Source organism: Oxyura jamaicensis, chromosome 3 (assembly GCF_011077185.1).
Source record: "Oxyura jamaicensis isolate SHBP4307 breed ruddy duck chromosome 3, BPBGC_Ojam_1.0, whole genome shotgun sequence".
Lineage (NCBI taxonomy): Eukaryota > Metazoa > Chordata > Aves > Anseriformes > Anatidae > Oxyura > Oxyura jamaicensis.
In genome coordinates, this window is record NC_048895.1 from 59,867,444 (window position 1) to 59,884,390 (window position 16,947).

At 36.0% G+C, this 16,947-nt stretch overlaps 1 protein-coding gene across 18 annotated transcripts in view; it reads right to left on the reverse strand.

Moving 5' to 3' along the window:
• Positions 1-16,947, reverse strand: part of EYA4 (EYA transcriptional coactivator and phosphatase 4) — a 155,250-nt gene that overhangs the window by 39,741 nt on the left and 98,562 nt on the right. For 9 of the 18 annotated variants that reach the window (XM_035321461.1, XM_035321458.1, XM_035321459.1 and 6 more), the window contains 3 exons: positions 10,109-10,233; positions 8,821-8,904; positions 4,107-4,199 (listed from right to left, as the gene is read on the reverse strand). In XM_035321461.1, coding sequence (XP_035177352.1) covers positions 4,107-4,199; positions 8,821-8,904; positions 10,109-10,233 — 302 coding nt within the window. The remainder of the gene's footprint in view (positions 1-4,106; positions 4,200-8,820; positions 8,905-10,108; positions 10,234-16,947) is intronic. The other 9 variants (XM_035321463.1, XM_035321464.1, XM_035321455.1 and 6 more) reach the window with 4 other exon arrangements.

The following is a 16,947-nucleotide window of genomic DNA, read 5'->3' on the forward strand; positions in this document are numbered from 1 at the left end:
CATTTTCTATAGCCATAGGAATGGGGGGTAGACAACATTATATTATTTTTTAGTATATTAAAAACAGATCCGTCTCTTTGAAAAACTCAAATATTTCTAAGACTTCATTACTGGACTTTAGCAAAGGAATGGTCTTCTGGGCAGGTATAAGACCCTTTATTTCTCAAGTGAAAATCCATCAAGCTGCATACTTCTGAAAAGAAAAATGTCACATTTTGCACATGCTCTGTAAAAGCAGAATGCAGCTGTTGGCAGGTAAATTCTTTATTCACTGGGCCCACTTTCTCTGCAGGTGGCAGTTCTGGCTGATTTGTGCCACACAGGGTTCCAGCATCTCTACCCTCTATCCATGAGGAGGGGTGGCCTCTGGAAGGAAACATGGAAGGTGGAGATTCAGAAATGGCAATGAGGCTTGAAGACAGATGTGTAATAGAAGAACTCCTTGGGCTGGAAGTCTGAGGATGGGGTAGGAAATGGGATGAGGAATGAATGTACCGGATGGCAGAAGACATTGCTGACAAGGGTTGGCTGAGATGAAGAGACAAAGGTTTGCAGGAGATAGGAATGGATAGGAATAGCTGCAGAGAAAAAGGAGATGTACGTGGGCCCACTGAGGTGTGCTCCAAGCAAGAGAGCCTGGGAGACGTGAGGCTCAATACAATGCCGAGGACATGTCCCTATCCCAACTAATGTTGATTTACAGAGGGGGCAAAAAACTGACAGCCATCTCTTACTATTTACCCCGTTAGCTCACATGTCCAAGGTGAATGTGGAGAACTGAAATGACCATAAATGATGCTGATAGCATGTGTTGGGTTCAGTAAATAAACAGAGGCTAGAATTCTATATTTTTCCATTAAGCATCTGGAAAATTCTGTGTGTAGATGATAGGTTAAAAGGATCTCATTTGAATAGCGAATCACAATTTCTACACAAAAGAGAACCAAATGAAGGTTATGCAGCGGTGGCATTTCCTAACCTTGCCTTTATAGCCTTCAGATATTTTTTTTTTTTATATCATTCTTTTGGGTGTCATAAATAGTAAATAGAAAGGCTGACAAGAGCTTCAAATGTTTCTCTCAGCTCCATTAAAATGATGAACAGTTCCCAAATTAATCTAGTATTCTAAGCAATTCAAATACAAAAAGGCATGTACTCGGAATTTGGCAGCTGCAGCAGTTTTTCAGAGTATGAAAATGCTCAGCTTAAGATTGTTCTGCATCTCTCCACACCAAAAAGAGTCTGCTACGGGATCAGAAAGATTCAAATTGTATATTGATAATAATTACCAACTGCCATCCTGAAGAAATAGGAAGAGGAGGAGGGGTCCACAGTGTGACTCCCTACCTTGCTACCCTATGCTAAGAGGTGTGTTTTTTTCTCAGGGAGCAACTCTGCAGAAGGGGGAGAGCAGAGCTCTGAGCATGAGCTGCAACACCACAGCCAGGACAGGGCCACCATTCCAACTCTCATTTTAAATTCATTAGATCTACACAGTTTATTTTTCAACTTAAATTTTAAGATGTGAGGTTTCTTATTTAGTATATTGAGTTTATGATATTTAAGTGATACTCAAGGCTAGCACATTCAGTATCAACTTGCAGGTTTGTTGTCATAGACTCATAGAGTCATTTGGGTTGAAAAAGACCTCTAAAATCATCTGGTCCAACCATTAACCTAGCACTGGACATAGTTATAAGACCATGAAGACCGTCTTGGAGGCACCTCTGACTACAGAATGTCAGAGAAGGAACAAGCCTGAGTGTAAGACAGAAGTTTCAAAAACCTGCAGTGTTTATCCATCAAAAATCAGGGTTCATCCGTTACCTCAGAGGCCTCTTCTGTCTCTCCTGCCATATACCTTGCACGGTACATCTGATCATCACTTTCTGTGTTAAAGCTGGTCATCAGGAACAAAGTTGGCTACTTTACAAGCTACTACAGAGCTTGTTCAGCCTTTTGCTCAGCCACAGGACATGTCATGGGTTTTTATTGCCCTTGGACCATGGAAATCAATTTTAATGGGTATAATATTTGAAGGAGAAGAATTCTGCATGGCAGACTCTCAAGTGAGCTTTTCCACTATGTGATTTTATTTCATAAAATGTTTAATAACATAACGTACATCTTTCCCTACTTAGCAATGGTTGCTTGAATTCTTCTGACCTATGTTTGTTTAAAACAGAGAAAGTGATATCCCTGCTAGTGGCTAGTGGATTTTGTCCAGGCATCCTCGTGAAATGAGCTCACAGGTGCTCTGAAAGCTGCAGGAAACTATTAGCATTATCACTTTGTCACAGTTGGGAATAACATATATTTGTTACTGATTTTTGGGAAAAAGCAGACAATGTTAAATGCTGTGCTTTGTCATGTATTGTTTTCAATTGCAGCTGGTTCGTCTGAAATGGTATCTTTCTACTAGTTAATATTTACTGTCTTTAGCAACACATCAAATTCCCAAATCACCAATTAGGTTAAAAAGTCAGAGAAATGCTTTTTTTTTTTTTTTTTTTTTTTTTCTGTGAGTTTTTATTTTATTTTATTTTATTTTATTTTATTTTTTTAATACATCTGCCACAAAACTGATACAATCATATTGTCTAGTTTACAAGTACCAGTAAAAGGCAAGTAATGGATTTACTTCTTATGGAAGGCTCAGTACATTGTGAAGGCAGCTCTGCCTCTCATTCTGATGATGAAGACTGCACATCACTTTGACAGGCAGACTACTAATTTCCCACTTTGAATGACCATACTCATTTAATACCTGAGTTTGTGGCCTAAACAGAGAATCAGGCTCATTTTTCATTTGAATATGCAGGTGGCTAATGGACAAAAAAAAAAAAAAAGATTGTGTAAACCTCAAGTTCCTTCATTTTTTTGGCAGCACCAAATGTTTTCAAATCTCCAAAGATATCAACACTTCTTTTCCTGTCAGTGGAAGCTAAGGGGTGAGTGGCATCCGGAAAAATCAAGTTGTTATTTAGGTACCTAAGAATGAACTTGAACTGCAATTTTTGGCACCTCCTTCCTGCAAATGTTGCCTTAGCCATGTTTTACATGTGGGATACAACTCAGATGACTTAAATAAATGGGACAGGCTGATAAAAATCTCATCAACAATGCCAAAATCATATATAGTCAGACATTTTATAACCTGTAATCATTACTAATAAAATCTTAGGACAGAGTATCAGGGAGGAAAAAAGAAAACCATCTTTTTTTAGCCAAGACTATTTTATTAATGGAACTTACTAGATTTTAAGTTGCTGTTGTTTCTTTCATGAGAACGTTTTTTTTGTTTGTTTGTTTGTTTTTTTTGTTTTTTTTTTTTTTCCTTTTTACTAATCAGAAAAAGTATATGCTGCTTTACATTTCACAAAAGATATTTATTTCAGGCACAAAATTTGTTTTCAATTCTTTTCTGAATAATAAACTTCAGAGTATATCAGCATTTACTGATGCCTAAAAACAATTCCAGAAGCATATGCTCAGTTTTTAAAACAATTTAATTATACAGAAGCATCGTGATTGCCAGAATGTTTGAAATAGACTGTGACTACCTATGTCTACCAAAATCAGTGACATGGCAATTCTTGGTTTCAGTGAAATTTCAGTCAGGCCATTGCTGAATTGGTATTTTCAGACATGAAATTAGTTCTCCTCTCTCTCCCTTCTAATGTTATTTTTAGCAGGATTCAGCCTAATAATTAGAAGGCAGTTTTTTTTCTGTAATCCATCACCTTTTAGTAATTTACAGGAAACTACTTAGAAGTTGCTGCTGGCTTAATTTTTTAAGAAGTAACTGAAATTTATGATTAATATTAAATTATTCAAAATACTTAAACTGAAATATTTACATGGAGAGAAAGAAGCTTAGGGAAATCTAGTCAGTGTTTAAAATAAAACAATGTTATAGCTCATGAAAAATGCATAATTTTTTTTAATCTACAGAAACAAACAAACAAAAAATCTAGAATTATTATTTGGTATTAAAATTTTACTTTTTGTGTCTTCTAAAAGATCACTTCCATGCAGTGCAATGCTCATTAGTGAAGGCTATTAAATGCTACATTAATGTGCATATGATCTTATTATGGCTTTACCTGACCCAGTAAAAGTGTCAAGCGATCCATCTCCAGTTGTTGTTGTTGTTTCGTTGCTGTTCATAGGCTCTGTTTTGACTGCAAGAAGAGACACTACATAGAAGAATAAGTAGACATGAGTTTTTACTTCTAAATTTATACTGGAGTCCTCATGCCTGTCTCACTAGTCCAAATATAATAAGCATGCGGTGCAACAGCTTCGACCTTTACTCTACCATAGCACTAAGACACTCTACCATTGCTATCATCTGGAATGGCCATGCATCTACATAGATTTTTATCTATGCATTCAGCTATCTATTGGCTTTAGCAACTGAAATATCTTCTGGGGTGATTTCAACCTAAATCTATTTGATTCCAACAATTCCCTAAGTGTAGCAGAGAGGAAGGAAACATTAGCTGTCAAGGGATATAGCACATCACAAAAATAGTTTTGCCTGACGAGTGAAACAATAATAATATGGTTTCATGCTCATATGGAAGAAAATTACTTTCACAGTGCCAGCATTCTGCCTTCTCCTTCACCTTTTTCGGTATCTGTGGGATTTTATTTATTTATTTATTTCAAGCTAGGTCACCAGCAAGCAATTTTCCATAAAAGAAGAGTGAAGTTTAAAAGAAAAGCAAAAGAACTACAGCGGGGCACAAATGACAGTTGTGACAAGTCAGCTTCTAATTCAGAGGTTACCAAACATTTGGGTCCACTATGAACTCAAAATATTTCTTACAGACAATCATGCAGTCCTACCATACAAGCCATAACTGAAGGCACCACAGCAGCAATCCAGATTTTATAGTTTAATATGTTACCTACACAGCCCATTTAGCATGGACTTTTGCTACAGAGTTTGGGAACCCCTGACTGATGTGGTAAGAAACAGCAGTGCAGAATACGCAGCTACTTTTAATAGATATTTGACTGGCAAATGTCAAAAACACCAACATCGGCAAACCCCAACATGTTACCACAGTCACCTTGTGACGCCCAGTTAGGCATGTGTGCACATTTATCAGATATATCAGGAGTCTGCTTATGGATCACAGCACTGATCACAGCCCAGGCATGCAGAGTGCAGTGGTGATGAGGACCTGTATGTGCCACTGCCACAGTCATATGCCAGGCACTGGAACTGGAAAGACACAGCCTGGGGTTTGTGCTTCTCCACAACCAGGCTGGCTGAGCCCCTCAGCAGGTGTAACATATCCTGAGCAAGAGCATTTTCTGCCAGCTAGCTACCTGACCCTCTGAGGGATGTCAGCTAAGCCATCAACATGTCAGCTAAGCCATCAATTTCATGGGCAAGACTGAGGATGGGGAGTTTAAATAACAAACAAACAAACAAACAACAAAGCAAAACAAAAGCTGGAAAGATTACATAAAATGAACAAGTAATTTGTAACTGTTCCCATTTATCTATTTAAGTGCGAAAGGTACTTTTATTTTCATCATTAAAATCAATAAAGTATGTAGCAGGAAAAAGCTTAGGGATCATTTGCTACAAAATAACAATCACTCCACTGAATCTCAGGCATTTCTGATTACTAAATACAGATGTCTGTCTATACCTCAGAAGGAGAATGTCAAACCATAGCATGTGGAAAAGTTTTTTATTCTCCCCTCTGAAAACCTTTGGTCATATGTTACTTTATAAGCTGCATATCTCTTTTCTCTTCAGAGTTCAGACATTTACCTACATGAAAAAAACCTACTTTTCAGCACCTTTAACTCTTTCTATTCAAGCAGGTATTGCAGCGTTGCCCATGCTGAGCTACAAACCTATGTTAGTATTGCATCCAGAAGAACACTTCAGTTTGTGCCTAACCATTTTCTTTAACCAAAGCTTCAGTAACCAATTGAAGTGTTTACTACAGTTTTGTCTATTTCCGGTTAATGCCAGATGCAGTGCACTTCCATCAGCACTTCCAACATTCACCAACTTTTTCTCTCCCTGTCAAGCAGAAAATTATCTAAAACAAAAGAGAATCTCTCATGTACTTGAGGAAAAAAACATATTGGCACTGTGTTTGTTGAAAAATACTTGTAGCAATTATTTTTTCATGTGCTTGATTTTAAACAGTTCTACTTTGTTACACTCAGATTTTATCACAGTAAGGAATTCATCAAGGTCTTTCCTCAGTGTAACTAGACATTTGGACCATTTTTTTTTTTTTATTTTTTTTTAAGTTGCATGTCATTAAAACAAGAGGGTGAAAAAGCACTATGCTAACTAAAACAAACAAACAAACAATTCTAACATCAGAAAAACAAACAAACAAAAACTTTAAAGCTGAAATCAAAACATAAGCTGGCACCAAATCAAAACACAAAATCATCCATAGGTTTCCTGACACATATGAGATAAAGTGTCATTGTAATACTACTAAGGAAACTTCTCTAGACATAGTGCAAAGACCAAGAGTTTGAGCCATCATTGTGAATGAATACTTTAAAGAGTATAAATTTAATATTCCGTTGTTTTCATTGTTATTTATTTATTTTTTAAGTGTGGATTAAGTCTCTTGTTTTAAGTACTGAAAGAGTAAAAATAAAATGAAAAGCGTTCTCAAGTATTTGAGTGTTGCTAACAGTGAAGACTGCAGATGCTAACAGAGTAGAGCTACCATGATGGTCAGGGCTGGGGCACATGATGTATGACTGACATAAGAAGCTGTGGTTGTTCAGTCCTAAGTAGAGAAGGCTGAGGAAAAAACTAATTGCTAGCCTTCAGCTACCTAATGGGAAAGTGCAACAAAGATGAAGAACAAAGGCGTGCTCTTCTGTGAATTTGCCCTTTGAATGGAGTGGAGGCAACAGACACAAGGGAACAATCCAATTAGATGTAAGATATTCTTCAGCATGAGAGTAGTCAGGCCCTGGGACAGTGCCAAGAGTGGCTGTGGAACCTCCACCCTCAGAGATACTCAGCATTAGATGCTGCCAAGAGCAACAGGCCCTGCTCAGAGCAGGACTTGGCCCTGCTGACCTTCAGGGATTTCTCCGAAACTTAATTACTTCTAAAGTAACTCTGACTACTACTTCAAACAGTCAATAATTTCTACAATATAAGTTCTTTATTTGATGACGAAACTTAACAGGTCAACATGACTTTTACCCTGACTTTTACAACCTATTTTATCCTAAAGAACCTCTCTGTGTTAAGGACTGAGAACGTACACAGAATTTTAGGGGCAGGAGATGCTACTGTTATGCCCAAAGCTGGACAAGCACATGCAATACACAAAAGGTAATGGGAGCTACTGGAGCAAACAAGCGTGACTAAAGGCTCATTTTCTTCCGAGTTTTTTTCTGTTTAGCCAATGAGCTATGAAAGTTGTACAGAGGGCAGCAGCCAAATGCAGCACTTCTCTTGTGGTGGCTGGCAGCTGCCTGGCCAGCTGAGGCTCAGCTTAGAGATGTACCAGGTCTGGAGGGCAGGAGATAGGGCCCAGTTTGGGCAGAACATCTGAGATGAAGGATGGAGACGGCAGGCACATAGAAGCAGCCAAATAAAGGCAGCCAGGGAAAACCTGTAGCATACACACCTCATGAGGGACAGGTTATGGCACATGCAAAACTCCACACAGTTTAAGCACATAATATCTCATAATGACAGATGTATTTAAAAGTAAAGATATATTAAAAAGCACATATTCAGAACAAATTGGGCTCACCAGGACATATTCAAGCAAAGATTTAAACATGCAAAGATTTCCAAAGATTTTGGAAAATTTAATTTCAATTTGTACCAAAGCTGAAGTGCCCTCAGTAATGCAAGTAATTTCATACTACATTTCCCCACTGTCATTAATTACTAGTTAAATTATTACCTTCTATATTTATCTCAACATGCTGAATAGTTAACTGAGGTGACAGACTAAATTAGCCTTCCTTAAACTTAAATTCCTTAAACTTAAATTCAGCAGGAACATTCACATGGAACCATTTATTCTAATGTAAAATATTATTTTGTGCTTGTCTGATTTATCTATCTGTCCATTTATCTATCTTTTATTTGTTGTTAACTCTACTCTGACTTGCAAATGGCAATCTATTCATAATTTTTTTCAAAAGGAAACTTTTTAAGATCTTCCTAAATTTAGTCCAAACCCTCACAGCTTAAGTACCTGTGTAATGGCTTGTAGACAGTCACAGTGTTGAACATTTACACGTGATTAATCACATATGTACTGTGACAACGATACATATATAATTGTTATTAATCATTGCATCTCATAACAATTAAAACACATGGGAGAAGAAACTCCTAAATGAAAATAACATCTTGGAAAATTTGGCCAAACATTTGTGAGTTACATGTGGCAAGTTACATGTAGTAGCATAATCAGTGCTACATTCCACATTCAGTGGAAAATCTGTTGGTCTGACTTACAGAAATGCTGAGAATTAGCCCTTCCCGGCATGTTCACCACACAGGGCTCTCCCAGGCTCTCAGTGCATCTATGCAGTTAAGCTAATTTTAAGTTTACTAAAATTCTCCTTGCTCTTTGAATGTCTTTCAAAGTACAGTAAGATAACTATATATTGCAACTTCCCTCCAGTTTTCTGGCTGTTGGAATAGCCTCTTGGGAAAGGGTGGAAAAAAAAAAAAACAACAAAATGGAAATGTTCAAACCACAGAACAAAAGAACAGAGCAAACCAAGAGAAGTTACACAGCAATCACAGAGACACACCACCACACACATGCACTGTACCAGGATCTCTCATACTTGTTGCAGAGGAGGGAGTACTGCAACTCAGCAACCAGTCTGCAGTATTTAAAACTGTCATGTTGTCTCCTGAGGACAGGAATGGTATAATGGTTCATTGTCCGAATGTCTGTTCAGTGTACATGAATATTCTTCAATGCAAGTAAGTGTTTTTACTCGTTGAGCCAAGTCTTTTAACTGCATTGTATTGTTTTTATGAGTATTATTTTAACCAGTTTATTTATGAAACTATAATATAGGGGCATATATTTATTGCTGTTCTTTAATAGTATGCTTGAAGTTTTCCTTTCTATTTAAGCTGGAATATGGATTCTATTAAAAATAATAAATAGGTTGAACCTTAATGGTTCAGCGCTTTTTTTTTTTTTTTTTTTTTTTTTTTTTTTTCAGGGCTCTATTCCCTTCATACGCATATTCACTTTTTACTGAGATTTACAGATATATATAAATACATATTTAAAATATGGATAAGTAGATAAGTAAATAAAATGTTTTACATTGTGGGCAGAAGGAACAAACTACCAAGGTCTATTTGGTGCCAGCTCTTAAACTACAGCCATGTATAAGCTCCAAAAAAGAGGACTGAAATTCCAGCTGGACTTGTATCCATAGTGTCACTCTCGTGAACGGTAATGGGGCTGGGACTCCAACTCCAACCCTTCCTCCTACTCCTCAATCTCAGTTATGGAAGAATCTATTTGAAAATATTGGAACATCAGTATTGTATCTGCACAGCAGTGCTGTGTCTACAGTAATAGATACAGCGATAATAAACAGTAAGTTTTGAGGTAAATCTAAAAATCTCTTTACAACAAACATTCATTCCAAGAAATGGAATTAGCATGTTCATCATAAAAGAAAATTACCTAAGCCATCAGTAATGACAATTTTGATGCACTCCTTTCAACAGAGTTTTAAAATAAATCTGCATGGGTGTAGTTTAGGGCATAACAGTAAATTATTGTTTAGCAATGAAGTATGAAGCAGAAAACACAATATATTTCAAGTTACCAACAGGTATAATCAAGCCTTTAAGATCTGGTACAACTGTACCAGAATAGTTTCACCTTTGCATAGTTCTGCCTCTTATTTCAATTGGTGGAAATTGGAGAAATAGGGATTAGTAGATTTACACTGGTATGACTGTAATTTTTAAAATATTTCTTTCTGGGTTTATAAGCGGGTTTATGCTCATCATTGAAATAATGTTAAAAATGCATATGACTAAAAGCTAGCCCAAACTTTCTATGCACCAGAAATGTTTTACACTTACCTCCTGTTCCATTTGTTGTAACTGATGTACTACTGAGGTTAGGTTTATCCAGTTTGGAACTACCCGGTGCATCGCTGCTTCCAACAAGATTATGAGGACTTGCTAGATCTTGCATTTCCATAGACCTGTTAAATAAGTTGATGGTATTTATATATATTGTGGTACTACCTATAATAATCTACTTTTTGTAAAAAAGCATTTTTACATAGAAAATTTGTAATGTAGCTAGATTAACAAATCAATACCTGTTCCTGTGAGGTTTATTTTATATATATATTTATATATATTTTACTAAATCTAGGAAAGTAGCTAATAATTTTTTGTGAACTGCAACACCAGTATTACCCACTTTTCCTCCAAGTATTATGAAGTAAAAGACACAGGCTTACAAAACTGCTCAAAGAGATTGCATAAGATCTACATGAGGCAGTGTATATATACATATAAATATATGTATGCTTGCATATATGCAAGGATGGATGGATAGATGGATGGATAACTGGAAAATGTATGTACGTATGTATTTGTTAGAAGTAAACAGAGAAATTAAGTAAAAAGTCAGTCATTGCAGAGCAAATCAGAATAAGAACTTCTGCCTCCCGTTATCTGTATTCCAACCACAAGTAGTCACTGAATTCATACTAAATCATAGTAACAGAACACATAGATAAATGAACAGGCCTTTCCATACATCTAAAAGTTTCTTCACTCTTAAAAATGCATATATTTTTACTAGTTTACTTGATATTTTTTCTTCTGAGTCATTTCTAAGAGACTCAAAAACTTTCAATAAAACAGTGATGTAGATATAGACCACAATGGATTTGAGTGTCAGAGTTGTACTGAGGGACTGTGGATGGCTTTCATTCAGCGACAACAGATCTGCCTTTCTCAGACAAAGCAGACAAGGAGTGTTTCTTGTTAGTCTGGTAATAGCAATCTAATTTGCAGTGTGTGCTTGCCTTTCCTTGCTTCAATTATAAATTAATTACTCAGATTTTTTCCCCAAAGAAGCCTTTTTTCTCTGTATAAGCAAAGTTGCCAGCCCATCTGCAATAGGAGAACCATTTACCATATGTATACTACAAAAGTCAACAGAAATATTGTCTTACACAGCTAAGGTAAAGACCAAATGAATTGTAGAAGACTGAAAGGACTAAAAAGAGAACAGCTGGGGCAGTTCAACAAGCACAACTGCTCCTGTATCTTCACATTATGGGCAGGAAGAGCAGATGCAACACCCAGCATCCTAATTATTTATTGCAAATTTCATTTTGAAACTGCCTTCTGTACTCCACACATCCTCTTCTGGGAAAATAATAATAATAATAATCAATCAATCAATTAAACAAACAAAACTCACCGCATTTCCATATAGGTCCACTGTCTGAATATATATATATATTTCCTCCAAGATATGAAAAAGATAAAAATTCAGAATGACAATGTCTTCAATTTTGTGCTTCCAATTCAGCTGCAATCCTGTGTCCTTCACTTTGCTTCTCATTACATTCATTTACTCCAAGACACAGATCACAGAATCACAGAATGGTTTGGGTTGTCATGGACCTTAAAGACCTTCTAGTTCCCACCCCTGTGTCATAGGCAGGGACACCTCCAACTAGACCAGGTTGCTCAAAGCCCCATCCAGCCTGGCCTTGAACACTTCCAGGGTTGGGGCAACCCCCAGATTCTCTGAACAACCTGTGCCATGGCCTCACCACCCTCTGAGTGAAGAATGTATTCCTTATCTCTAATCTAAATCTAACCCCTTTCAGTTTAAAGCCATTTCTCCTTGTGCTATCACTACATTCCCTGACAAATAGTCCCTCCCCAGCTTTCCTGTAGGCCGTCTTCAGGTACTGGAAGGCTGCAATGAGGTCTCACTGGAGCCTTCTCTTCTCCAGGCTGAACAACCCAACTCCCTCAGCCTGTCTTCACAGGAGAGGTGTTCCAGCCTTTGGATCAACCTCATAGCCCTCCTCTGGACTCATTCTAATACGTCCATGTCTTTCTTGTGCTGGAGTCCCAGAGTTGAATATAATACTCCAAACTAGGTCTCATGAGAGCAGAGCAGAGGGGGAGAATCACCTCCCTTGCCTTGCTGACCACTTAGCCTTGTTGAACTTCATGAGGTTTGTACAGGCCCACCTCTCTAGCCTGTTCAGGGCCCGGGTTTAGACCTTTTGTGTCTTGAGTATCTTCTAATTTAGGAAATACTACATCTCAGCATTTGAAAATGCACCAAAGTCTTGTCCAAAGCCAGGAAAAAAAATCTCATTTACTCCAATAAATGCTTCAATCCTGCCTGAGATGCACTGCTGTGCCGTTGGCAGGGCAGTCTTCCCAACAGCAGCCTGGATGAGCCAGGGTAAGCTGATATTGCAGGAGGTCATGCATCAGCAGGTAGGAATTTTATTTCACGGAAATGCAAAGGCATAAACTGAGATTTGAACTGCCTTGACCTAAATTTCATCATCTAATTGTAAATACATTTCCACACATCTGTCAGCAGTGCATCATATTTATTGTCTACTGGAAATGTGATCAGTGTTAGATGAAATAAAATGAACTCAAGTGGTTTACTATTCCGTCAGTTTTTGTTTAGTAATTTCTGTACAAGGATAGCAGCTAAAGGTTAAAAAAAGTATGTGAGTTTCCATCTTGTATGTATTTAAGGGAGCAGGAGAATGCTACACAAAATAAACAATGTGTGTTTCATTGCATATACAGTTTAATACTCCCCACGTGTTCACTTAGCAGTTAAAGTGTCATGATTTCCTGTTCAAGTACAATCAGCCCAGAGATACCTAATGGGCAGTTCTAACTTGAAAAGTTCACATGTATTTTTTTCTTGTTTAGCATGAAAACTACAATAATTTATTTCCAGACAGGTATTTATCATGACCAAAAATTTAAATGCTTCAGATACATTTCATAACCAAAATCATTGATTTACCCAGATCCTGTAAGAACTATCCATCTTAAGCACTCCACACTCAAATCAATCAGATTTTATTAATCAGAAAACTAAGTCCACTGATTTCCATTTGCTTATCAAAGAACATACACCAATTTTATAAAAGGAATATTTTTTGTCTCACACTAGTATGAAACCTTTTATGCAGAAAAGTACACTGTCTTTTATTTGTTTTCTATAGTCAGCATCTAGCAAAAGGCAGATAGATGTCCACACAGGGTAAGTTCATTAATTAACACTATTTTAAAAATAGTATATTTACAAATACACATTTTATTTAAATGAGTAAAATATATCTTGCACTTGAAGTCTATGAAGGAAAAAAAAAAAAAAAAAAAGGATATCCAAAACGATAAAAAGCTTCACAAAACCACTTGTATACATTTATGCTTATCCTGGGTGCTCTACCCTGTGTGAACAAGTAAGGGGATTATTTTAATATATCTCTATGTGATATATTTATTCAAGTACACATTGCCTTCTGTGTAACAGATGTCATTCAATTCACCTTTCTGGATTCATTTAGTTTACCTTTAGCCTAAAAAAGTTATCGGGAAGATGTAATAGACCTACTCAAATCTTACATTTTCATTGAATGAAGGATTCAGGAAAAATGTTTAATAAAATGGATGAAATAATTCCAACATCTTGAATTCATTTTGTCAAACTAAATGTTTATCAGAGTCCTGCTTTCACTAACTTAATCAGAAGCAGGTTTGGGTTCAGTATGTGTTTTCCTGCACTAAAAAAGAGAAAAAAAAAAAAAAGTAAAAAGAGCGATCTCTGAAGGACCAATTAATACTATTAATTTTATGCAGTTATTTATTAAATATTTTGTTTTTAGAAGAGACAGTGTGTTTCAATTTTTTTAAAAAAGTCCATTGTTAAAGCTGCTTTAAAAAATACATTGTATATATATATATATATATTTTTTTTTTTCCTTCTTCTGTGCCAGGAATTTAACTGCTTGAGCTTCAGTTTTCCCACTCTTTAATTGTCTCAGGCTACTTTTCAGAGTAATTAAGTAAAACGTTAAATTGTATAAAAAGATATATTTATATATTTTGGAAGGAAATGTTTTTGCAAGATGTTTTAAATTCCTCGTCTGTTTGTCTGAAGACTGCTAACATGACTCCAAATTTCTGAGCAAAAACCTGAAATCTGGCAAGATAGATTTGTCTTTTATTCTGCTTTGGCTACGCTTTAAGTCTTTGAAAATAGGTATTTGCACATGCTTAGTGGATCATTTCAGAGGCTTACTGGAAAAGTCTCTAAACCATATCATTTGCACAGAACAGCCTCCCAGACAGACCCCTGTAGGCTTCAACTCCAACCTGAATACGGACAACCGCAAAAAAATTGAAGTTGTTTGCATCTGTGTTGGAGTAGTGGCTTGCCGTGTTGGAGTACATGTTGTTCCTTGGCATGAAGTGACATCTTTTCAATGGTTAACCTATGTTCTGTAGTGGGTTAAGGAACAGCATCCAAGGAAATAAATTTTCCCACCTGTTTTTGCAATGGCTGCTAAACAAAACCTGTGATGCATCCTGCTCCACTGAAGAGTACAGCTGACCATCATAACCTAAACTAGCATAGGACGCTTTCAGCATGGATAATTGCCCAATTTAACAGTTCTATTTCTGTACAGTTTCTACATATATATTTTTAACAAGTTCAAGCCTTGCTTCTAGGGTTCAGTTTTTAAAACTCTCACCTCTCTCTTTTCCACCTTCTCCCATTACAATCACATATATATTAGTACACCACTTTTCTTTGACAGAATTAAAATCTATTGTAGAATCTAGAAATTCTGAGTTGTTACACTACTGTTATATGTTTGCATTTCCAATTAAAATATAATAAACATGTAGGAAGAGCTGGGTTCTTCCACAACTCAAAATTTAACTGATTATTCATGAATTCTACAAGTAGATCATATTTAGATATTTTTTAATGGCATAATTTTTCAAATGCAAAATATATAAAATATTTTTACTACATTTCAACTGCTTTCTACTAACAACTTGGAAAGTATGAAATCATTTATCAAAGAGCTATAGAAGAAAAAATATTTTAATGTGAAAACAAAGTGTTTTACATCCTAAATGAGCATTTTACAAATACAAACTAAAAGTGAATTAAAAGGACTATTTAAGATTAAATAACTGTATTTAGTTTCTATATTAACCAGAATAAAAGGCATTTAAAAGTAATTTTCATTTCAAAATTCTTTAAAGGGATTTTTTCTACATAATTTTGTTTAGCAGAACCTTTACTAAATTTAACTGTAGCAAAATGTACCCTACCGTTGGAGGCAGAGGGAGAAGGGTCATTTTCCCCTTTTTCTTACATCCCTCCTGTTGTAACTCCATTTTTTACATATCCACATGTTCTCACAGAAACCTGGAGCCTTCTCCAATTAAGATGTCAGCTACCTTGGAGCTTCTAAAATTAAACAAACAGGGAATTTCCCTTTATTTAACTTTAACTTATAGAGCAATATGAATATTGAGTAACAGATCTGTTCAGACTCAGCTAAATCTGTTTCCTACTGCTGTCAGCTCAACTCTCTGACCAACTGTAGAGTTTTGAAGACAAGTGAGCTGCTGTTATTTCCATTCCCCATAGATTTTTTTTCCAGGTCTTTCAGCCACGTTCTGAACATGTCTCATAAGTATATCTCTCTTCCACATTCAGTCTGAGCTAGTTCCTACAAGCCTTTCACTCTGACAACAAATCAGAATGCATACACATACACAAATGTCAGTTCAACAACATTAATGTAAAATCTGCAACAGATTAAAATAATCAATAACAGGTATACTTTTTAATATATATAAAACCGTATCTTAACATTTCTTGTTATTATACTAACACTAAAATACAGATTAATATAGTCTTTTCCAGGTGCTTTTACTGTGTGTATGGCACTTTTGCCACGATAAGGAAGAAACAGAAAAATTGATGAGATAAATTTGCTCCACTGGGGTGACTGTCTCTCTTGTTTTCTCAGGCTCATCAAAGCCTGCTTTGTATTTTCTCAAGCTCAAGAGATGGCCAAAATACCACATCTCTTGCTATTCTAGGAACAATCTCACAAAAGCATACAAGTTCTGGGAGTCTGCCAGAGAGTTAAAAACAAATAATGCTGCCGGACACTATCAAGAAGTCCTTTCCACTCTCCTTAAAGCCTCATTTCTTAACGTGTAAAATGATTTGATGCAGTGCTAAGAAGCAGTGAAAAAATGTGATGTTATAGGGATATAACCAGCAAATGTTCTTCAGAGTTTTATTACTTTTATTTTTTATTATTATTATTTTTTTTTAACAATCCAGAAAACAAGTGCTAAACTTTTTACAACCATTTAGGGATGGAAGGTGGATTCTAGCTATATAATTTCTATTTCTCATGGTTTGGCAATTAGGATTTCAACTTCCATATTAAAAAGATAAGAGGAAGAAGCAAATGAATGCCACAACATTGATATTCCTAAAAATACTTCTCCTCTGTCAATCTGGAACCAATGTCAGATATCACATTGTGATATCAATGTCAGTATCACAGGCAGGAATTTTCAGTGAAATGAAGAAGAGCAACATTAACATTTCTATCATGACAATAAATACCACTTAGTTAACATATAAAAATACCATAGAGGTCAGCTTCATAGAATTGTAACTGTACAATAAGGATTGTACTAGAGTTCTTATGAACATGGATGATTCATTGCGTACTTGAATATTATCATGCACTTACCCAGTGCATGGGTTCTAGCTCATTCTCTTGGCTATTTAAGGTCTAATTCTAGGAGGAAAAGAAAAGAAAAGAAAAGAAAAGAAAAGAAAAGAAAAGAAAAGA